The sequence below is a fragment of the Tetranychus urticae genome, chromosome 2 (genome assembly GCF_039701765.1).
Source record: "Tetranychus urticae isolate SD_2017Ah chromosome 2, NJAU_TeUrti_SD_1.0, whole genome shotgun sequence".
NCBI lineage: Eukaryota > Metazoa > Arthropoda > Arachnida > Trombidiformes > Tetranychidae > Tetranychus > Tetranychus urticae.
In genome coordinates, this window is record NC_142959.1 from 19641609 (window position 1) to 19663211 (window position 21603).

The following is a 21603-nucleotide window of genomic DNA, read 5'->3' on the forward strand; positions in this document are numbered from 1 at the left end:
AAAGCAGTTCTCAATCATACATAAAATGTTGGAATACATAAATAAAAAATTATGGTTTAGACGCTAGGATGGGATAAGATAAACGAGAGTAACAAAATAATGACAAGGTGTTAAAATTGTTAATTTATTTCGTCTTCATTTATTGGCACAAACCACGATGAGTATAAATATAAAATAATTTGTCATCTCATCTCCTCGAGATATTTTATCATTTCAATTTCATCTTAATTTTATCATACTTCTAGTAATTTTTTGAGGCAAATCACTTGTAATACATTCATTATACATTTTACATATACATTGCATACGTATATTAATATAGTCTTTAAATTTAGAATAGAAGAGTTCATCTACATTCTCATATTTACGTCACACCAAAAAGATGTCTGTCTCTGAATTGATCCTTGGGTGAAAAGAAAACAAAATCATGATTAAAATTGACTGTTGATCACTTTGTCTAGAGATGAGATTAGGTGGGGTGAGGGTAAATTTAGAGTGAAAATTAAATTTTACTCAAAAAGTTTGGAGCTAAAATGAGTGAATGAAAAGGCTTGCTTTGCATTCACATTAAGAAATTCTGATAAAAAATGGTTGATTGAAATCACATGGTGAGAGAGAGAGATCGAAAGAACGACAAGAAAAGAAAGCGTATCTTTTCATCCGGAAGTACAATACTATCTTCACTTTCTGTGTGTCTTCCATCACATCTTATCTTTCAAGAGGCTTGTCACAAAGGATCTCTTCCAACTTCTGCCAAAAAATCGGCTCAACAATGTTGATTTTCTTCCAATTTAATAAAAAACAGCTTTAATTTTTTAATCCACTTCCTATTCTTCATCCTTTTCATTGACTTTCATCTAAACCGTTGATAAACTTTCACTTGATCCAAGCAATGTATTGATTGAAACTTCCAGCATCCGTATCCATCGCTGATTACGAACGAGTGATTAAAATGAATCATCAGAAAATCACATAATCAGGAATTACATTTCCTTAGTTCTGTTGTCTTGCATTTTAATGCAATAATTATCTTTGTCTCTTTGTTTTTAAAATCTATAATGTATAATTTATACAAATAAAAAACTGTATCCATATTTTACAATTTATTATTAAAACTCTCAACTTTAAAGTCCAGCCATTTGAAAGATGCTCATAGACAATTAGATTAAAGGCTGTCAGGGCTTTTCGTTTATGGCTGAGTGTTAGCTGCTTGTTTGGCTGCTAGAATCAGTGGGTGAAGTGAAGATAGTGGCCTTCCTAGTTTAAGGAAGGGATGCTGTAGAAATGAAAATAAGAGAAAAAAAGAATATAAAATTAGCCTTGCCTCAAGAAATATAAATATAATTAGAAGGTTTAAATATAATTGTTTCATATTATCGAGTCAACATGCAATGATGTAATCTTTACATGATGATAATGCTTGTCATGTAAGTGAGTGAGGAAAGGAAAAGATTGAGGGTTGACAGTTATTTAAAGCAATTATAGAGTGACTGCTGATATGATTCAATCAATACAATATCATGTTTCTGTATCATGATGTAAACTTACTTTAAGAAGCTCTGATGATGACCATCGTTTATCCACATCAACTTCAAGGCACTTGTCCAGAAATTCTTGAAATAAAACTGAAAGTTTATCCTTATCTTTAATTTCTGGTTTGCCAGTGGTGGCGATCAGATAAAGAGCCTAAAATAAATAAGATGAAAAAGTAAATAGAGATGAATGGTTACCAAAGAGATGATCAAAAGAAGTCCGTCAATCAAATGATAGAGAAAAAAAACAAGGAAGAAATTTCTTTTCAAAATTGGATGAATAATTTTTTGAAAAGTTAGGGCGTGAATATAATAATTACCCTAAGAGGATGTTCATTCAAATATGGAGGCTCTCCTTCAATCATTTCAATGGCTAATATTCCTAAAGACCAGATATCGACTTTTGGACCATACTGTTTTTTGTTGACTACTTCTGGAGCCATCCAATAAGGTGTACCAACAAGAGTTGTCCTTTTGTTATGTTCAGGAGAGATTTGAGCACAAAAACCAAAATCGGTTAATTTTACTGAGCCATCCATACCAAGGAGAATGTTATCTGACTTAATATCCCGGTGAATGACATCATTTGAGTGTAAAAATTCCAAAGCTTGTAAAATTTCTCTGAATTAAAAAGAAAGTGTAAACTAAGATGAAATTAATTGGTATGACAAAAAAGAGTGGGAAAAAGATAGAGAGAAGGAGAAAGAGTACAGAAAAGGAGAAAGAAAATGAAATGTCAGCAGTAAAATGAAAGAGTAATGAAATTAAGAAGGAAGAGTTTAATGAGGATTATCTCATTCATTTAAATAATGAATTTGATCCTTGTCAGCTGACAGTCAAGGTTATAAAGTAAACATAATGGGTGTCTACCTTAACACAGCAGCAATTTGACCCTCATCCATGCAAGTTTCGGTAACAACGTCTACCAGAGACCCACCAGGTAAATACTCCATAACAACCCACAATTCATCACCAACCAAATATGAATCTAGATAATTAACAATATTCGGGTGCTTATTTTCCTTCATTACCAAAATTTCGTTTATTATAAGCTCCTGATTTGGTTGTTGAACAAGTTTCATTTGTTTAATTGCAACCTCCATTCCTGTTGATACTTCGATAGCAGTATAGACAACACCCGAGGCTCCTTGACCGATTTTTTCAATCTTTGAATATTTTCTATAAGGATCACCAATGGTCACTATGCTACGTAATTTATCCATAATTTCTTCATCGGACATTTTCTTTTTCTCGAGTAATCCGTTTTTATCTGGTTTACCTAGTTTACCAAGATTATTGGCATTTACTTTATCAGCACTTTTAATGTTGTTGGGCAAATTAGTTTGCTTGTTGTTATTTAAGTTATTAATATTATTGTTATTGTTATTATTATTAATAGCAATATTAATATTATTATTATTTACACATTCCTTGGTAATTGTTTTGGTTTTGTTGACACTGTTATTTAACACGGTCAGGTTGTTATTATGACCAGGTTTAGGATCTATTGAAAGGTTATTGACAGCATCGATGGTTTCATCTATGGTTGGATGAATGTTCAAGTTGTTATCTGAATTTTTAGGTGTCGTTGGAGGCTTATTTAGATGTGAAGTTGCTAAGGGTGTTGTAGGTGAATTGACTTCTTTTGGTTGTGATGGAACTGAATTGTTTGCAGATACATTTAAAGATGGTGTAGTATTGTTAATGTTGGAAACTGAAACTGGAGAATTGGTTAACCCAGGAAATTTAGATTTACATATTGGCCTTGTATAAATGGATTTTGTCTTCTCCGGACGAGTAGGTGGTGGTGGTGGAGGTGGATGAGACGGAGGTGTTGTTTGTGCATGGTTCTCATCAATTGGTGAAGATCGTTGGTGAGGATCATCGATGTTATTACTATCACGACTACTGCTGCTATTACAACTGCTACTTCCACTACTCTTATCACCAATTGTTGTAAGATTAGATTGAATAGGGTAATTTGAATGGTGAACATGAGAAATATTTTGCTGATGTATTTGATGTTGCGTAGAATGTGATTTAGTATTATCTTCTTCCGGAGTTGATGGTGGATTTGAACTGAGCGAAGATGTACATGATAAAGGTTCTTGTAAAGATTCCCGAGGTGTACAGCTACTTCCATTAGATGAAGGACTTATTTTGATTAATGAATGGACTGGTGAGCTAGTTGCACTTAAATTTCCACTTCCAAGTCCGGCATCACTAGTGCAACTTGAAGCAGAATTGGATGAGACCAACATGGTTGAAGTGGTTGATACAGAAATACATGATGCATTCTTTTTAACATATTTGTTATCGGGAACATAATTCGGTTGAGGAACATCTAATCAAAGAGAAAAAGGAAGAGAATGAATAAATTTGATAATATAAACTGAAGAGGTGTAAAACAGTAAAATGTATAAATCATCTTTGATAGAAATAAAGATAGTAAAGGGAAATAATATTTAAGTCTACTGCCAAGGTAAGTAAAAAACATAAATCACAATCGAAAAAACATACTTGACGTTAAATAAGAATCAATCAAATCCGCTGTGAGTTAAATGAGGGTGAAAGAGGAAGAAAAATGAGGATAGGAAAAAGAGAGAAGAAAAAAGATGATAAAGATAATTAAGAACGAGAGCAACAAATATCAAAACACACAAATTAAGTTACAAAGCAGGGGAAATTGAAACATGTTTATGGCTTTGAGAAAAAGGTGACTTTTAACTGACTTTAAAACATCATTTGGAAACCAATAAACCTTGACTAACCAAATTAGTAGTTAATCAATCAGAATAAATAGAAATAAATAATCTCCTAATAATTGAACCATTATAAGATAGATAAAAAAATCAAAAAAACTTGAAATGATTTGCATTTGTAGTCTTTTTGGTTTATAACATAAAAGTATGAAATCATCAGTAGAATAAATTAAAGCTCATTTTCAATACCAACCTAATGATCGATTAATTGTCATGTATTTAGGTAGATTTCCAATTGTTTCACGGTTACTCGAATCATACCAATTGAGAACATCGAGAACAGCTTGAGGATTATTTTTCTGCTCTATTTTACTTATATTAGAGTGTTGAAGCAGTTTATTCCAAGATTCTGGCATCCCGGTGAATTCACCTGTGTGGGCATCAAACCTAACATGAATAGTGTGCTCAAAATTGGTTGGTGATGAAATAAATGGTTTATGGACAAATGAAGAAGATTGATTGTGATTGCTTGAGCCATGAACTCCAAAATTTACATTATGATCTTTCTTGTCATTTTTATGAGATTTGCTTGGTTTAACCTTTAATCCTTTCTTAATTACTTTAGAGGCAACACTGTTTCCTTTTTCAGGTTCCTTTGGTAAGGGACGGAGATCAACAGGAACTGAACTATTTGAATTGTATGGTTGATGTAATGGCGTATGGTAAAGTGATTGTTGGTGAGCATAGTTGACCGTTTGGTAATTATGAGGATAATGGTGAGGAGAGGCAGGGTTACTATGATTTACAAAATGGCATTCTCGGCTATTACACAGTTTCGAATGGTTATTTTGTTGAGAGGTCAATCGAACAGGAGGTTGCGGTGGTTTGTCCTCCATGGTGTCACTAAGTTGTGCTGGAGATGAAAAATCTCGAGCCAAATAATGATGAAAATGTGATCAATTTGAACTAAGACAAGGCAAGTAATGGATCAATTCCAACCAAACAATCAGCCCAGTAGTGGGAGACAAAATTATCTATTTGATTAAACAGAAACAGGCTTGCCCGATTGATGGTTTTTCACTAAATTTCCAAATGCGCGTGTGTGTTGGGATTCTTGAGGCTGACAAAAATGATGAAGATAGGAGATTTTGAGCACAACCAATGTAAACCAATAAAATTTAATACATTTAACAAATGTACACTAGGCAGTGGTTTAGGTGATGAGAAACCATTTAGAAAAAATCTTTATAGTTGAACTGTTAAAATAAATCGAAAGATAAAGACATTAATGAATGTTACCTAAACAAATTGGTAAAAATGAGAATAAATTTCATGTCACTAATGAAAGATGAAACAGTTGTGTTTTGTTTTGCTCTTCTCGACATCAACTCATGGCAATGAGTAAAGTAGAAGAGACAAAATTCATCAACATGTTATGCTTTTAACGCCATCTTCTGATGTTTCTCAAGTCAACTTTTTAAATACGAAAAATGAAATTGGCAAATGGTTATTAAATGCAATAATTTAAATTATAAATTTACAACTGTCTTAAAAGCTAGAAAACCAGTGAAGATGAAAGATAAAAGGAACAAAGCAAAGGGCGAGTGAATGTCATAAGCCAGAAACAATAGTAATTCAACTTACCTCTTATTCGATAGACGATTGATTTAATTTTAATTTTAAAACTAATCGCAAGGAACAGTACGAATCAGGATGCGGAAAACATGATCAATTGATCTACAAGATGCCAAGAACTGAAAAACCACAAGAAGAAAGCTTTGAGAGTTTGTAGCTAGACTTGCCTAGCCTATTGGAGTTAAGTAATATTTTTGAACCAGAAGATGTACCTTGTTAACGCAACGATAGCCCCAGACCAAAGAGGAGTCGAGAGAGGTCTCGTTTTTGCGTATTTTTTTATTTGTCAGCAGAGGCTGAAAAACCAGACACTCATGAGATTCACTCAATAAAAAAGGAAAATTCAAGAGGTTTCAATCTAAGTTTACAATTTATTTGAAGAATACAAATCATTTCAAGTCAAACTTGTGATCAAGTCGAGCCCAATACTCCTCTTTGTCTTAATAGCAGCAATGGCAGCATTAACATCTTTAAGAACAACATCTCCTCGGTAGAGAAGACAACAAGCCATATATTTTCCATGTCGAGGGTCACATTTAACCATTTGATTAGCTGGTTCGAAGCAAGCATTTGTTATTTAAGAAACAGTTAACTGCTCATGGTAAGCTTTTTCAGCAGAGATAACAGAAGCATAAGTAACTAAGGGAAATGAATACGAGGGTAGGGGACAAGATTAGTCTGAAATTCAGTTAGATCAACATTCAATGCGCCATCGAATCGGAGGGATGCCGTGATTGATGAAACAATTTGGCCAATAAGGCGGTTGAGATTAGTATAAGTTGGCCGCTCAATATCAAGATTTCGCCGGTATATATCATAGATAGCCTCGTTATCTACCATGAAAGCACAATCAGAGTGCTCAAGAGTTGTGTGAGTAGTTAAAATGCTATTATAAGGTTCAACGACAGCAGTAGACACTTGGGGGGGGCGGGGTAAATAGCGAATTCCAATTTAGATTTTTTCCCATAATCAACGGATAAACGTTCCATAAGAAGTGAAGTAAAACCAGATCCAGTTCCACCTCCAAAACTATCGAAAATCAAGAAACCTTGAAGACCGGTACATTGATCTGAAAGTTTCCTGATACGGTCAAGAACCAAGTCGACAATTTCTTTGCTAATTGTATAGTGGCCACGAGCATAGTTATTGGCAGCATCTTTACCAGTAATCAATTGTTACGGATGGAATAATGGTAGGTACCAGTTCTAACCTCATCAACTACAGTTGGTTCTAAGTCCACGTATACAGTCCGGGGTACATGTTTACCAGAGCCAGTCTCAGAGAAGAAGGTGTTAAACGAATCATCACCACCTCCAATGGTCTTATCACTAGGCATTTGACCATCAGGTTGAATACCGTGTTCGAGACAGTATAATTCCCAGCAAGCATTGCCCATTTGGACACCAGCTTGACCAACATGGATTGAGATACATTCACGCATTTTGATAGTTTAAGGAATTAAGATAACTTTCTCAAAAATTAACTAGAAGTAATAAAAAAAGAGAGAAAGAGAAAAAAAGACGTTAGAAAATTTCAAGTGAAAACGTTAACTATTAAAGTTAATAACGAGAAAACAAAAAAATCAACGTGAAGTTAAAAGGTTAAAGGCAAATGGGCGAAATTAACGTTGATGACAACAGATCACAATGAATAAAAGAAATAAATTACCGGTTAAATCAAAGAGTAGGATAACCTGTAAGGAGTAAGGATTTACTGATAGAAATCGTAGTAAAATGTTTTTGAAACTTTCACCTTTCAAGACAAAAAGCTCATACAAGTAAGTTTCTTGAACTGAAAATGAACTAAAAAGATATTTTAATTAACCTCGGTAACGTAAATAGTAATCACGTAACCGAACTAAATCTGGCCATTCTTGGAGTACTGCACTGCATTTCAAGCGAGCAAGGTGTTCAACATTCACATTTAATCTCGCTCTTGTGAAAGATTCCCCTGTTAAGGGAAATCTTGCAGCATCCAGAAGTGTCTGCAATTGTTCGTATTTAATGAGCTGAGAAAATTTGTTCGTAAAGAAACGACTACCCAAGTGTTGACAATAATATAAGTTGCAACCAGTTTCATTAACCAGATCACGATGCAAAAGCTCATAGGAACAGTAAATACTAGGATAATCACCCCATAACAACCTCGTTTTGAATAGAAAACAGTCGCCATCTTGAAGAGTATCCATGGCGCTCTCTTTGGTATTCCATTGATGCCATGTCAAACCCCGTCTTTCTCTAAATAATTAATACAGAGAATTTTAAAAAACTCAATGACAAAGTTACATAGCATTCATAAATAAATAAATAAATCATTTACTGATCAAGGAATTCGGCGTTATAGAAATGGATACTGCGCAGAGGAGCTGTATTTTGAAAGTCTATACCATATTGATATCCAACTGGAATGCCTGTGTATGCTGATAACTATTGATAGAGATATTAATTAGAAATAATTCATTTCATTATCTTTTCTTTTGACTCACCTGATGATGCACTTGTTTCCTGTAATCGAAACTTTCATTTGACCAATCAATTGTAATGTCATGATAATCCTCATCCCAGTGTCTCACTTTTATCGTAACTAAACATAAAGAAACATTTATTTTAAAATTGAATTGAACACACAAACGAAACTCACTTTTATCAGGAGTATTATTATTTTCATTCATTTTAAAGCCAAAAGTTTATAAATTTGGGTATGGGTTATAAATAAATTAGCTCAATAGATTAACATTGAGATCCTCATCTAAGCAAGAAAATTGATGACCAAAAGTAGATCATTTCTTGTGTGTAGGAAAAAGGCGATCTCTTTGTCCATAAATGTCTCTCAAAACCAGTTTGTCAAGCAGATTCGCCGTGATTTCAAGTTTTGAATGTTTCTATGGATGTAACCTAGGTGACTCTCATGACCTCAAATTTGAATTATTATTATGTCAAGTACATCTTTTGGTTCGATATAAAAATTGTGACTTTTTTGTTATTACATTATTTATTTATGTGGCCAATAATAATATATTGAGAACACGATAATATTTATTGCATTGACTTAACAAATAAAAATGATAAAGGCTTAAACATAGTTTTCTTAAGTTGAGTTTCTTTGCATAAAGTTTTCACTGAGGCTAACGAATTTCTCAGAATTTTTATCAATGATTCTTATACTACTGAGTTTATTCAAGTCAATTTTGTATGTATATGTATGTATGAGGTATGTATGAATACTCATGGCTCATATGATACATATTTAAGAAATGTTGAATTTCTTTGAATCAACAGGCAAAGTGTCATCAATTATTTAGGTACCTCTATTGTCATTGTCATTGGTGGTAAACTTTTCAGAATCAAAATTTCCATCAATTATCATCATTTGCTCAACTTGTGTCGAATCAAATGTAGATTTGAAATTTTAGAGCCGCTTTTAACAATGCCTGTGTTATGTTATTGTTTTATCATAGCTTGAAAGTAAAACGACTAAGAGTTGGTAATTCAAATCGTCAAATGTTTTTTTTTTGATTTTAAGAAAAATTTTCGCAAAATTGCTTACAAAATTTGTCACAAGTTCTGAATAAATAAAAAAATTAAGTGAATAGATTAGCAAAGAATTGCTTAAGATTAAATTTAAATTCACATGCGAGCAACACATGCACGGCAGGCACACTTGAAGAAGTAGCGATCCATTATCATTGCTTGTCTTTCTCTGTAACCCAAACGGTCCTTGCCTGGTCCATAAGTGATGGTGATTTCATCGCCGACTTCAACGTCTCTGTTTGTGGAAATGACCATCCGATTACCAATGAATGTTCTGTTACAATTGTGATCACATGAATGATTTATAAATGAAGATGCCCCAAACAAACCAGCTCCAATCTCTGCCCTGCTATTTTTAGGACTTACAAAGTCATCGTTTTCCTCATCTCTCTTTGTATTGTCTGATATCAATAATGAGTTGACTCTGATGATTGCTAACAATTTAAGCATTAAACCTCCAAAATCATCTATTAGCTCCTCATCTATGAGTCCAAGTGAACGAACGAAAATGGTTAAAAAAGCAGCTGTAAATGTACCAGTTGTCATAAATTTGTCGATTAGATGGTCATGAGATATAAGTGTCAATATGTCCTTCAGTCTTTTACGGTAAACCCTGTAAAACAAAAAAAAAGGATGAATTTGAAACAAAAATTGTACAATGAAAAATGTGCTAACAGTTTGTACTTACATGCGAGCTTCAACGGGAAATTTCTGCTTCGACATAACCTCATAATAAGCCTCGATAGATTCTTCTATTCCATTCATAAGAACGATTCTGAGTGCAAGATGAGCATTGGCAAAATATCTTAAAACGGGCATATATTTACATTCAATTCCATGATACTCTTTCCAAGCTTCTTCATAACATTCTTCATTACAAAATCTAAAATATTTACAATATCTGCACGGGAAAGGCTGATCATTTAAGGATTGCATACAATGAGCACAGTAAATGTCATAGTAGGATGGAGCCAACCAATAAGCATAGGCTTTCTCGGAAATTACAGATATATTTTTAGGAATAGGAGCTGTGGCCACTATATGACGTCCTAGCCTGGGTTTGTAGGCCATTTTCAATGATGCCACAGCCCCATGGATATTAGGATTGTTAAAAACATTTTCTAGTCCATCCTGTGCAGGTTCATAAACACTACTGTCAAATACATTTTCACGTATTTCATCGACCAGCAGCTCTCTGGCATCAAACAACGATCGAACAAATGCAGGATCAACGGCATATTTAATGGCCAAGTCCAGGTCAGCCAAGCTTTGTTCATATCTATTCTGCATGTTAAAGATTCGACATCGATTGGCTAAAATCATTGAAAACATATTTCTATATTTCATGGATCTAGTTATATCCATATCTTGAGGGTGAGGGCAAATTTGTAAGCTCTAAACATTTAAAACAGAATAAGCAAAGTTAGATAAAGCAAGGTTGTATAAATTGAATATTCTGATAATTACCCTGTTAAATGTCTCTAAAGCTTTTTCGAAATTTTTCAATTTTAAAAATCTGAGGCCAAGGCTGAGGAGAATGTGAGATGTTTCAACGTTTTTATGCTCTTTCCTTTCACAAACATTGATCATTTCTTCAGAGGCTGTTTCCATCCCTGTTCGTAAACTATCAACGCTAACAATTAAAGTTATGCGATCAGCTAGTGTTGGTGCGTCACAAATTTCGTCTACCAGATCGGGGACATCTTTGGCTTCTTCGATAAACTGCATAATCCAGTTTGATAAAAGTGACCAATCACGAAGGGCCAACTGGTGTCCTTTGGATTCGTCAAATTCCTCCTCGAGAGAGGCACTGATTTTAGCAAATTCATCAACGATGTTTGGGCAGGAACTTGCTGCCATTTTGGATGACTTTTAAAAATAAATGTTACAAGTAATTTAAGAACAAACACAATAATTTAAGACACAATTATGAACAGTCTACATACAATGAACTTTAAAAAGTAAGTAACAAGCAAACATATTGATTGTAAAAGAAAGGGTCAAGAGTGCTACCATTGGATAGTTATTCACATTAAATTAAAACAATGAAGCACCATCTATGATTGTTAATTGTATAATTGCATATCTTGCTATTAAATTACAAAAAAAAGTTTCAATAAATGCGAATTTAATTTTCATGAAAATTGTACATTGAAATTGACATTACAAAGTATTTACAAGTGAGCTAGTTGATGTAAGTTGAATGCAAATTCTAAAGAAAAAAACAAAACAGATAATATATAAATGAATAATTCCCTCAATTTTCATTGCAGATATCTTATTTCATTAGATGGAGTGCGAAGGACAGTTGATGGCGCGCTTTGATTTGGTTGCACAAGTCTGACAACTTTGTAGCCAGTTCGAGGAAGTTGAATACTTTTAGAGACTTGCGATGACAGATTGATGGTTGCTCTGGGACCTGCTGTGTGAGTCGTTTGAGAGATGAAGGTGGCATGAGAAGTACCGAGGTTTTGATTAGTTGTTTGAGGGGTGACTGGGTTAGCAGCAGTACGAGATCTCACAACAGCTGTATGAAGATAGGAACCTAAGAAACCAAATTCGGATCTGTAATCTTCCAATACATCGGGAGGAGGTCTTGATGCCTGTTAGGAAAAAGAGTTATGATGGTAAAAAATATATAATTATGAGGTTTTCATAAACAATCAATATACGGAAAATATTTGACAGATACCTTAATTGTTGCCGGTAAAACTCTGAGAATTAAATTTTTGATATGCTCAGCGGCTGATTTCTCTACGGAGCTTCCACCTCCTTCCATGATTACTCGTATTCTTTCTCCTATAGCTTTTAATCTTTTCAAAATGAATGCTCTTTGCACTTCAGGTCCTAATTCACAAAGACCCGATAAAGCTCCGTACTGAGATGATAGAGGAAGTTTGTCGTTATCCAAGGCACGGCTTAAAAGTCTGGTTATCCTGGTTTGAATATTATTGGTTGAAGTGTTGAAGTTTTTACATATTTGAGCAAGCAGTCTTGATGCGAAATCTCTAAGCGCCCAATGATTATCCAAGTCTGGCCGAAGACAAAGTTGTTTTGAAACTATACAGGTGATTACAGTGGGAATGAGCTCGTGAAGGTATTTTTCTAAGTAAAGTGTTTGATTGTCCAAAAGAGCTTTAACCATTCTCATAAGGTAAATAAGAAGGGCTAAATTATTTTGCACGACATTAACTTTAACACCTTCTAAGATGAATGTACACAATCTAGGAAGCATTTGATGCAGACCAGAATCATATGTTAGACTCTGTAAAGCTTCAGAACGGCGTCCTTCGTCACTTCCAACACATGCTTCAGTTATTTCTTTGTAATATAGCTGTTGTTCAACACTCAACTCATGAGTGGCATATTGTTTAACTCTAACCATTTCAACATGTTTTTTCCTTTTCTCTAATTCAATATGACCAGTTCTCAATTCCTCTGGATTTTGTTTCAATGCAGATGCAGGATCAATACTTTCTTGTCTTTGAATGTCTTTTGAAACTGGCGGTGGATTTTCAGGTATTGCCGGTTGTATCCCTTCAATGCTTAACCAATGAGCCTTAAGAGCTAAATCTTGTGGTAGTTTGGGTAAAATGGTCGAACTGATAACCTAAAATAAGATGAGAAATTACCAGACCATCAATAAGAATACTAGTAATTATGATATAAAATTACAAACCTCGCCTAAATCAACTTCTTTATCATCAATAAAGAAAAGCTCTCTTCCACCTCCAGAAGCAAATCTAAATGGTATATGATCATTGGAGGTAAACCCATACAATGGTTCGATGTTTTTAATTTTCAAGGCATTATCTATATCACATCCAATGAGCTTTTTTCTTTTAGAATGTCCGCGAAATTTATTTGCCTCTTGTAGGATTAATTTCAAGCGAAAAGTGACCTCTTCAGCCAATACACGTGAAGCGTCATCGGATAGATTGCTGATTCCAATGGATTCGGCCATGATTTTCATGGAATCCAAGGCGGATAGGAAACCTGAACTAGAAGACATTGTGCACAAAGTATCAAAGTACAATAGTAAACAAAATAAATGAAGAAACAATTTCCCGATTGACTATAATGTTTTGTTGATATTTTATTTGAAAAAAAAACAAATGAAAAGAAATAAAAAATTTTATTGACCAGATTAAGAAAAATACCAAAATGATAGATGGAGTTACTTTTTCATCTTGTCTTATTTTTGAACCTCGTAAGTGAAGACTCTCATATTTGAACAAGAGATAGCTTTGTGTGAATTAACTTCTTTTCCCTCTTTTAATCTCTGCTTAACAGTTGTGTGCTTTATGCCGTAGCGCCATCTCCTGTTCTATGTACCCGAATCGTTCAGTTGAGAGGGAGTTGAATTTATTGTTGTTTCATTTTAACCAACAACCTATCAGGATTGGCTATTTTTGCTACGTCTCCATAGTTACCATTTTGAAAGTAAGTTTTGGCAACTTGCAACTTCTTTTCCCGTCTTCTTAAACCAACTTCATTGTTTCTTTTAATCAATTCGTGTGTTCATTTCAAATTGTCTTTACTTAAATTTACTTAAATTTTTAACAACCTTCCATCACCTTGCCCTGTGTTAATGCACACCTTTTAATTGGTTTTTATATTCATCGAGTCATCTTAACTATCATCAATGGCTTCGACCGTTAATGTGAAAAATCGTGTTCTCGCTGAGTTATCAAATGCCGTGCCCAATGACAAGGTTAAACGTAAACCCTTGGCCACCATAACTGCCCCAGTTGCCATCAGCAAGACTGAAAATTTGGAAAACGTGTGTCAAAAGGCTAAGGTCGATGGAAAAAAGAAGGCTTCTTTCTGTGAAAAAGAAAATGAAGTTGTTGAAAAACTTGCTAAGTTGAAAGAGGTAAAGGAGGTAAAGGATGTTAAAGATGTTAAAGAACAGAAAGAACAGAAGGAATTCAAAGAACTGAAAGATCTTAAAGGAGTTAAAGATGTGAAGGAATCCATAGAAGTCAAAGAGGAGGTCAAAGAGGTCAAAGATGTTAAAGATGTTAAAGAGGTGGTAGAGCAGATAGTCGATGATGCTGTTAAGGAAGCAGTTAAACTCGAAGAGGTGAAAAAGGTAGAAGAGTTAAAGGATGAGCAAGTAGTGAAAGATTTGGAAGTTGAAGAAAAGACAATAATTGACGATTCAGAATCAGAAATCATCGACAAAGAGAATGTTGAAAATGAGATGCTTTCACCCTGTAGCAGCGATGCCTCTATCGTCGAAGAAGTCACATCTCCGTCTATTGACGATTCATTCGAACCTCATGAAGATGACTGGTGCTTCTCTAAGATGTTATTTTTAAGAGTCTTGGAATATGAAGAAGAGATCCAAAAATATTTGTTGAGACTTCAAGTCAAACATCGTGCTGATCCCGGTTATATGGCTCGACACAAACCTGAGATCAATGAGAAGATGAGAACTATTCTTGTTGATTGGATGACTGAAGTTGTTGAAGAGTATAAAATGAACTCTGAAACTTTGTTTCTCGCTGTAAATTTTATTGACCGATTCCTATCTGCTAAGAATATTGCCCGAGCCAAATTCCAGCTTCTAGGTGTGTATTCTTGATTTTTGACTTCCACTTTTTCAAATTTATTTTTGAACCTTGGATGTTTAACAACGTTTTTCTTCATTTTAGGAACTGCTGCATTATTTATTTCTTCTAAATATGAAGAGATTTACCCACCAGATATTCATGAATTCGTTTATATTACTGACAATGCATATGAGAAATCAGAGATCTTAGCTATGGAAGCAAAAATTCTTCAAGTTTTAGACTTCAATGTTTCTACTCCAACGGCTGCCTACTTTTTGCGAAAACACCTCTACTCAATAGGGTTAGAACTTGACTTACCACAAACTGTTGGTATTATGGCAGAGGTTTGTATTTTCTTTTACATTTATTTTTTTTTTGAATTTGAATAGTTTTTTAATCTATATTTATTTTTTCATTTCTAGTATCTGTGTTATATTGCTTTATTAGAATGCAATCCAAGTACTAGTTACTTACCCAACGACATTGCAGTTTCGGCCATTATTCTATCAGCCAGTTTGTTTGGTATTAAAATAAACTTATCAGGTGAGACTGGGCAGGTATTTTTCCCTGGTTTCACTGCAGAACAACTTAAAGCTCATATCGTGGAACTTCAATCGTGTATTGATACTCTACATCATTTAAGAAAATCAGTCAAAGTCGAGAATGATGCACTTTTCAAGTCTGGAAAGCCACAACAAGCTATATTCAGCAAATTCGCCCAAGAAAAGTAAGTAGTCCTTGCCAATCTATTAAATTGACTTTTAATCTACAATTCTACAATCATTTTCAATTTTCAGGTATTATTCTGTTTCATTATTGGACATTGGTAGCCAAGAAGCTCCGAAATTACTTTTGTAATTTATTTTTATTTAAATACTTAAAACTCAATACTCTACTCTAGCATTTCTACATAAATTTAATAACGCAATTCTGATCTGCTACTATTATTGGCCCAAGCATCATACGATGGATCATTCCCATTTTATTTAACCACAAGTCGAATAATGTATTCATTGATTCATATTTATTGATCTATTTGACCTTGATTGCCTGGATATCATCAATTATAATAAAGCCAGAAGAATATTTAAATAAATTCTGTTGAATCATTTTAATTATTTAACAATCAAGTAATATATGCAGCAATGGAAGATGGCTTCTCTCTTCTTGAAACTTAATTCAACCATTTGATTTCTGCAATTTTTTTACCATTAAGTATTTTAATTATTTCCATTGTTTTACTAAGTTTGCATTTTCTCATCCATATAAATAATTCTGTTTTAATTTCTCGAAATACATTGACAATGTTCAAGTACAAACTATTGAAGTCTACTTAATTAAACATATCAAGTCACCCCAATCGTTGTCTGATTATCATAGTCACTGGTAACTTGAAATATACCTCAAATTTATTCAATGGATACACATTTGGATCGCTCTCATTGGCCTAATTGAGATTAGACACAAAGTTAGCATCCAAACCATTTAGGCCAGGGTTAGGCTGTTAATTTCAATCTTGTTCATTGATCAAGTGTTGTAACCATAATGATTTAATGAAAACGGAAACATTACATTTCTCTCTTCCTCAAATATTTACCCTAACAATGATTCATTGTCAAATATTTTTAATCACCACCATGATTATGATGATCCCTCAATAATCATTTTTATCACTGAAATAAAACCGAAATGCTATTAAAAGGATTTTTAACCCTTGAAATGTGAATCTTGTTTCCAAATTCTCAGTTCTTATCTATGATTAGTTGATGAACAAGCAAATTCATCTCTTTATTCAAATCAAGACAAATATAAATTTGATGCACATTTAGCATACACTTTTCAATTGGCCAAACAATGGGCAAAGAAAAAAGCGTGAATCCATTGAAAGTAACAACTGAACATTAAATTGTTGCCTTTAGCTTTCAATCTTTTTTTATTTGCTAATCATAATTAACTGCTTATTCAATTCTTACTTTGATAGTTAATTGATCTTTTTCAACATTATTATAATTATTAATGGGTCGAAGGTAAAAAGCAAAGTAAAGTAGCAAAAGCTCTTCTTCTTGCTTCCACAAACATCACAACATAACTTGTTTAACCATTTTCTCAATTTTCAAATTTTTCTCTCTCTCCCTCTCTCTCTCTTCTTTCGCCTTCTGCCTTTCTCTTTCTTTTTATCTTCCTTATCATCAACTTTCTCTCTTTTTCTCTCACTCTCACGACCTAAAGCACGTAACTTTGAACATTCCCAGTCGTTTTTAATGCGTCTTCCTTCCGAGTGAAAGTTTTCGTCCTCCTTTTTGTTTCTATCCAGTCTTTCACTCTTCAGCCAACCCTCATCATCAGCTATCTTAATCATCATCATCATCATCATCATCGCCATCATCACTTTTGTTACCTTCTAGGTTTGATAACAAATCAGTCTGATTGGGAGATTAAAGTTGTTCACAATCAGCAGATTAACGTTTCCCTTAACCATTTGTTTTGACTCTCACAGAGTGTCTCATCCTTTGAGTCATTGTCAATCCATTTTACTGTTGTGGGTAACATTTAAAACCATTGAAATCATCATTGCTTTACCAAAATCCTATTACAAATCAACTATCAAAATTAGCTGCTTCAGTTAACGTTTTAACTACTATTTAAAACCATGAATCTATTTGATTATATGATGTGCTTTTTTGTCTCTAATTGTATCCGACCAATGCCTGAAGGACCTCATCAAGTTCATCTTTCCCTTAATGGTAAGTTTATAATTTCCTATCAATACTAAACCTCAACCTCACCAGGACACTTTAGCTTTTATATTTACCTTATATTTTTCACATTAGAATTGCTATTTCAATTCAAAATGTTACAATTTCAAATTCAGTAAAATATGAAAAACAAATTGTTGTCATGAAGATTATCAGTAAAAATACAAACCAATGACAGCAAAAAAGCAAAGATTGAAATCAAGTTTTTAAAAATTATTTACTCAAAGGATTTATCTTATCAAATAATCGACTTATCTAGTAATGACTATTAACATACACAATCAGCAATCACTAATGATTAACATAAACATTAGACCAATATGAATAAAAGTCAAGTGAATCAATCAACTAAAAATACATTTCAATGGAAATTACCTTTTCAGATGTTATAAGCAAACAAATCAAAGCAAATGGTTAGACTGACAAGCAACAATGATTATGATGTAATGTTATTTAAAAATTGTTTAAATTGTTGATTGCAATAAATTCAATTGAATTGTCCATTAAAAACAAAAGTCAAGAATGAAATTCAAAAGCCAACACAAAACAGTCCAACACTTGTCAACTTGAAGATTAACCAATTGATTACTGATTGATATTTAACTTGGCAAATTGTTGACAATCAAACAAGTTAAATCAAAAGACCTTGATTTATTGACAAAAATATATTAACAGTCAACAAACTTGACCGAATTGCCGTAAAATTGAGTTTTCACTGGTAAAGATGATCATAAATCAGGTGCAATTTAGATGCAATTGATGCCAACAATCAATATTTTAATGTTGATTCTATTTAATCAAGGTCAGCACAAAGTCCAATCAACAATCAAATCAATTGATTTGCTAAGGCTTTCACAGAAATCATTAATTCCATATCATGATTAGTGATTTCAATTGACCATTTCATTGCGTTAACACACAATAGTTACAATTATTAATAAATTCAATTGAGGTGACAATCAAATTTTGAAAAGCCAACAATCTGTGCTTTTTAAGGTTCATTTTAAAAATGTTTCAACTTATTCACTTGAACCTTTTTTTTGATTGTGATGACCTCAACAATTAACTGACAATCTTAAACCAGTTTCCGTATATTAAATTGTTTTAATTTTTGTTTACTTTCATAAACATTTTCTGTATACAATTTGAAAATTGCTAATCTAAATAACGTCGAAGGTTAAGAGCACCTTAATTGTAATAACTTCCGAGTTGAGAGTTAACCACCTTTAACTGTCATCATTAACATTATTTAATGTAACTAATGTTATTTGATTTACTTGTTTCATTTTCAGGACATTTTACTTTACGAGTATAAAGTAAAATATAGTTGATTGATCTTGATTATCAGATAATTTTATACTGTATTTACCTTTTCACTCTTTATTGATGAACACCAATAACTTTAAGCTAAATTAAATTGAATCTATTTTACAACAGAAAACAATATTTTACCAAACAATCTATTGAATGGTAAATTGGTTTGATTACAATTTGTTTTGTCTCAATTATGTCCTTGATTGAGGTGCATTCATCTTGATAATGAATATGAGTTTACTCATTTGAATTTGAGTTTGAAAATTTAGGGTAACAGTTTAGACGGTTTCACTTTCTTCCTGCTTTTATCATTATTAATCTGGATAACCATCATGGTGAATGATTATTGATGTGTGTTATAATCAAGGCTACAAGTTGTTAGTTGAACTTCAATCTTCAGATTGTTAATGTTTAATAATTTTTCTAAACAGATGAGGCAACATCCATAACTGTCAGCTGGACTGATTTGAAACCTTTCCAAGAACCAACAGTTAAATGGGGATTAGAAAGAGATCAATTATCTAATCAATCGGGTGGACATTTAAGACGATTTGGTTCCTTTGGCCGTGATATTTTTAGCTATTGGGCTGTAATGCGCAATCTAGAACCTGACACAACTTATTGTAAGTTAATTGGTTGCCCGATCAAAGATTGGGGTGACATTTAACCTCTAATGTTTACATTACTGTTTTATCTTTTAAAGACTATCAAGTTGGTTCTAAGAGTCGGCTAAGTCCCGTTTATAGCTTTAGGACGTTACCTTCTGGAACCAATTGGTCACCTAGAATAGCTATTTTTGGTGATCTCGGACTTAAAAATGGTCAAGCCATTCCTGTTCTTAACAATCGCTCTGTGTCTGGTGATTTTGATTTGGTCGCTCACATAGGTAACGATTTCAATGTTCACCTCTTATCTTTTCTTATTTCAAATATCATTTTATTAATTTATATTTAATTTGTTTTTTTCCTTCACTTTTGTTCTACTTTTCAGGAGACATTGCTTATGATTTATATTCAGTTAGTTGATTTAATATCTTTATACAAGTAGTTTCAATGATCTTATACAATTACCTTATTCAATTTTCATTAATAGAGCCATGGGATTATTGGTGATGAATTTATGCAAGCCATTGAACCAATGACATCTTCTGTTCCTTACATGGTTGTTCCTGGAAATCATGAATATCTTCCCATCATTGGGTAATTAATGTTTAACAAAATCAGCGCAAAAGTTTTAACTTGTATTATTTTGTCTTATAACAGAGATTCTGGTGTTGCTTATAAATATCGTTATAAAATGCCTGGTGAATCTAATGACATGTATACATTTACTGTGGGACCCATACTTTTCATCACAATATCAACTGAATTTTATTATTATCTGGAAGGTGGAGGAGCTAAAAAGGTTGCAGAACAGAGAGATTGGCTTGAAAATGTTTTAACAGAAGCCAATCAACCTGAAAATCGAGCAAAACATCCATGGATAATTGTGCTAGGACATAGACCTTTTTACTGTTCAAGTTCAAGGTTTGGTCGATGTCCAGGAGGAACAACTTGGGTTCGTTGACTTTTAATCGTATTTAACAGACTAATTGAATGTCAAAATGTTAATTTGATTTTCTCCTTTTATTCTATGGTTCAAAAGATACGTACTGGGTCCAACTATTTGGGTAAAGGATTGGAAGACTTGTTTTACAAAGGAGGTGTCGATCTTGTCTTTGGTGGACACAATCATCAATATGAGCGAATGTATCCCGTCTATGATCTAAAGGTTTGTTAAAATTCCGCTCATTCAACAACCAGTTCAAAACTTTGAACTCAATACTCCAATTATCACTTTAATAACTTTATGCTTACATTCAGATAAGTGGATCATCGACACCCTACCTAAACCCAAATGCAACAACTTATATTATATCAGGATCAGCGGTAAGAAAATTTAATTTTCCTTTTGAATTTATTGAAATTGATTTTAATCTTTTAATTTTAATTTTCTTCCATCCAACCAGGGTAATCAAGAAGATTTAGATGGTTTTAAGGAAGATCCACCGGTTTGGAGTGCCTTTAGAAACTCTGAATACAGCTATACACAATTGACTGCTTTCAATTCAACTCACTTGATGCTACAACAAATCTCTGTACCTAGTGTAGGTTTCTTAATGATTTGTCGCAAAAATTTAAACTTCGATTAATTTTACTATTTCTATTCTTTTTAGGAGACCGTAATTGACTCTGTGATAATTACCCAGCGAAACCACCGACCTTTTGATCAGCCATAGATGAAAATCACAAGCCATTTGCCAAAGAAATTAAATTTTTACTATTTTTTCAAGCCAAGTGATTTTTACGTTATTTGCTATAAATATCGGTATTTGTCATTTTAACCGATACAAGGATTCAAATTGAAAGACATTCCTTCAAAGATCTCAAATCTTATTTTATACATTTGAACATAATTTTTACAATGTTAATCTATCTTGTTACCAATTTTATATTTCATGTTGTGACGTTTTTCTTACCTTTGTTAATCATTATTATCTCAATTTGAAATAAAACCGAAAGAAATTAAAAGTCAGT

The 21603-nt window shown here is 33.1% G+C and overlaps 6 protein-coding genes and 1 pseudogene across 12 annotated transcripts; 2 read left to right on the plus strand and 5 right to left on the minus strand.

Annotated features, from left to right (window-relative positions):
* Positions 1–100: 100 nt before the first annotated feature.
* Positions 101–5621, minus strand: LOC107370844 (serine/threonine-protein kinase PAK 3). Of its 6 annotated transcripts, XR_016199118.1 has the most exons (7): positions 4488–5621; positions 4053–4082; positions 2403–3876; positions 1853–2153; positions 1549–1686; positions 1124–1276; positions 101–1053 (listed from the first exon to the last, which is right to left on the minus strand). XR_016199118.1 is itself a non-coding variant. In XM_015938795.3 (6 exons), exons 1-6 carry the CDS (start codon positions 5128–5130, stop codon positions 1190–1192), a joined length of 2673 nt encoding a protein of 890 aa, XP_015794281.1. In that variant the 5' UTR covers positions 5131–5621; the 3' UTR covers positions 101–1189. The 6 variants fall into 6 exon arrangements, 2 of the variants coding, with proteins under 2 accessions (XP_015794281.1, XP_015794282.1); XR_016199119.1 differs by lacking the exon at positions 4053–4082; XR_001570703.3 differs by having other exon boundaries at positions 101–1276; positions 1853–2176.
* Positions 5622–6220: 599 nt separating this feature from the next.
* Positions 6221–7310, minus strand: LOC149094084 (tubulin alpha chain-like; annotated as a pseudogene).
* On the minus strand, positions 7215–8707 carry LOC107370888 (uncharacterized). Of its 2 annotated transcripts, XM_089268226.1 has the most exons (5): positions 8510–8707; positions 8355–8452; positions 8189–8295; positions 8003–8106; positions 7215–7352 (listed from the first exon to the last, which is right to left on the minus strand). In XM_089268226.1, exons 1-5 carry the CDS (start codon positions 8538–8540, stop codon positions 7342–7344), a joined length of 351 nt encoding a protein of 116 aa, XP_089124352.1. In that variant the 5' UTR covers positions 8541–8707; the 3' UTR covers positions 7215–7341. The 2 variants fall into 2 exon arrangements, with proteins under 2 accessions (XP_089124352.1, XP_089124351.1); XM_089268225.1 differs by lacking the exon at positions 7215–7352 and having other exon boundaries at positions 7566–8106.
* Positions 8708–9349: 642 nt separating this feature from the next.
* Positions 9350–11356, minus strand: LOC107370856 (protein-lysine N-methyltransferase SMYD4). The gene is made up of 3 exons (XM_015938813.3): positions 10867–11356; positions 10088–10794; positions 9350–10012 (listed from the first exon to the last, which is right to left on the minus strand). Exons 1-3 carry the CDS (start codon positions 11257–11259, stop codon positions 9496–9498), a joined length of 1617 nt encoding a protein of 538 aa, XP_015794299.1. The 5' UTR covers positions 11260–11356; the 3' UTR covers positions 9350–9495.
* A 154-nt stretch (positions 11357–11510) lies between these two features.
* Taf6 (TBP-associated factor 6) lies at positions 11511–13507 on the minus strand. Its single transcript, XM_015938814.3, has 3 exons — positions 13079–13507; positions 12092–13009; positions 11511–12002 (listed from the first exon to the last, which is right to left on the minus strand). Exons 1-3 carry the CDS (start codon positions 13409–13411, stop codon positions 11664–11666), a joined length of 1590 nt encoding a protein of 529 aa, XP_015794300.1. The 5' UTR covers positions 13412–13507; the 3' UTR covers positions 11511–11663.
* Positions 13508–13920: 413 nt separating this feature from the next.
* LOC107370860 (G2/mitotic-specific cyclin-A) lies at positions 13921–16053 on the plus strand. The gene is made up of 4 exons (XM_015938817.3): positions 13921–14975; positions 15060–15301; positions 15380–15684; positions 15755–16053. Exons 1-4 carry the CDS (start codon positions 14045–14047, stop codon positions 15813–15815), a joined length of 1539 nt encoding a protein of 512 aa, XP_015794303.1. The 5' UTR covers positions 13921–14044; the 3' UTR covers positions 15816–16053.
* A 1395-nt stretch (positions 16054–17448) lies between these two features.
* Positions 17449–21601, plus strand: LOC107370869 (acid phosphatase type 7). The gene is made up of 10 exons (XM_015938827.3): positions 17449–17701; positions 19459–19650; positions 19731–19913; positions 20018–20043; positions 20120–20226; positions 20290–20584; positions 20672–20797; positions 20890–20955; positions 21036–21173; positions 21243–21601. Exons 1-10 carry the CDS (start codon positions 17608–17610, stop codon positions 21303–21305), a joined length of 1290 nt encoding a protein of 429 aa, XP_015794313.1. The 5' UTR covers positions 17449–17607; the 3' UTR covers positions 21306–21601.
* The last annotated feature ends 2 nt before the right edge of the window (positions 21602–21603 follow it).

Excerpts from the sequence above, each read along its gene's own strand:
- LOC107370888 (XM_089268225.1), bottom strand. The coding sequence starts at position 8,540 with ATGAATGAAAATAATAATACTCCTGATAAAA. Across the intron at positions 8,296-8,354 it reads GGAAACAAGTGCATCATCAG|TTATCAGCATACACAGGCAT; the intron begins GTGAGTCAAAAG and ends CTCTATCAATAG. Across the intron at positions 8,107-8,188 it reads AACGCCGAATTCCTTGATCA|AGAAAGACGGGGTTTGACAT; the intron begins GTAAATGATTTA and ends TTAATTATTTAG.
- LOC107370856 (XM_015938813.3), bottom strand. The coding sequence starts at position 11,259 with ATGGCAGCAAGTTCCTGCCCAAACATCGTTGATGAATTTGCTAAAATC. Across the intron at positions 10,795-10,866 it reads CTTTAGAGACATTTAACAGG|AGCTTACAAATTTGCCCTCA; the intron begins GTAATTATCAGA and ends TTAAATGTTTAG. Across the intron at positions 10,013-10,087 it reads TTTCCCGTTGAAGCTCGCAT|GGTTTACCGTAAAAGACTGA; the intron begins GTAAGTACAAAC and ends TTTGTTTTACAG.
- Taf6 (XM_015938814.3), bottom strand. The coding sequence starts at position 13,411 with ATGTCTTCTAGTTCAGGTTTCCTATCCGCCTTGGATTCCATGAAAATC. Across the intron at positions 13,010-13,078 it reads AAGAAGTTGATTTAGGCGAG|GTTATCAGTTCGACCATTTT; the intron begins GTTTGTAATTTT and ends ATCTTATTTTAG. Across the intron at positions 12,003-12,091 it reads TTTTACCGGCAACAATTAAG|GCATCAAGACCTCCTCCCGA; the intron begins GTATCTGTCAAA and ends TTTTCCTAACAG.
- LOC107370869 (XM_015938827.3), top strand. The coding sequence starts at position 17,608 with ATGAATCTATTTGATTATATGATGTGCTTTTTTGTCTCTAATTGTATC. Across the intron at positions 19,914-20,017 it reads TGATTTGGTCGCTCACATAG|GAGACATTGCTTATGATTTA; the intron begins GTAACGATTTCA and ends TCTACTTTTCAG. Across the intron at positions 20,585-20,671 it reads GTCCAGGAGGAACAACTTGG|ATACGTACTGGGTCCAACTA; the intron begins GTTCGTTGACTT and ends ATGGTTCAAAAG.
- LOC107370860 (XM_015938817.3), top strand. The coding sequence starts at position 14,045 with ATGGCTTCGACCGTTAATGTGAAAAATCGTGTTCTCGCTGAGTTATCA. Across the intron at positions 14,976-15,059 it reads AGCCAAATTCCAGCTTCTAG|GAACTGCTGCATTATTTATT; the intron begins GTGTGTATTCTT and ends TCTTCATTTTAG. Across the intron at positions 15,302-15,379 it reads CTGTTGGTATTATGGCAGAG|TATCTGTGTTATATTGCTTT; the intron begins GTTTGTATTTTC and ends TTTCATTTCTAG.
- LOC107370844 (XM_015938795.3), bottom strand. The coding sequence starts at position 5,130 with ATGGAGGACAAACCACCGCAACCTCCTGTTCGATTGACCTCTCAACAA. Across the intron at positions 3,877-4,052 it reads TGATTCTTATTTAACGTCAA|ATGTTCCTCAACCGAATTAT; the intron begins GTATGTTTTTTC and ends CTCTTTGATTAG. Across the intron at positions 1,277-1,548 it reads CATCATCAGAGCTTCTTAAA|CATCCCTTCCTTAAACTAGG; the intron begins GTAAGTTTACAT and ends TCATTTCTACAG.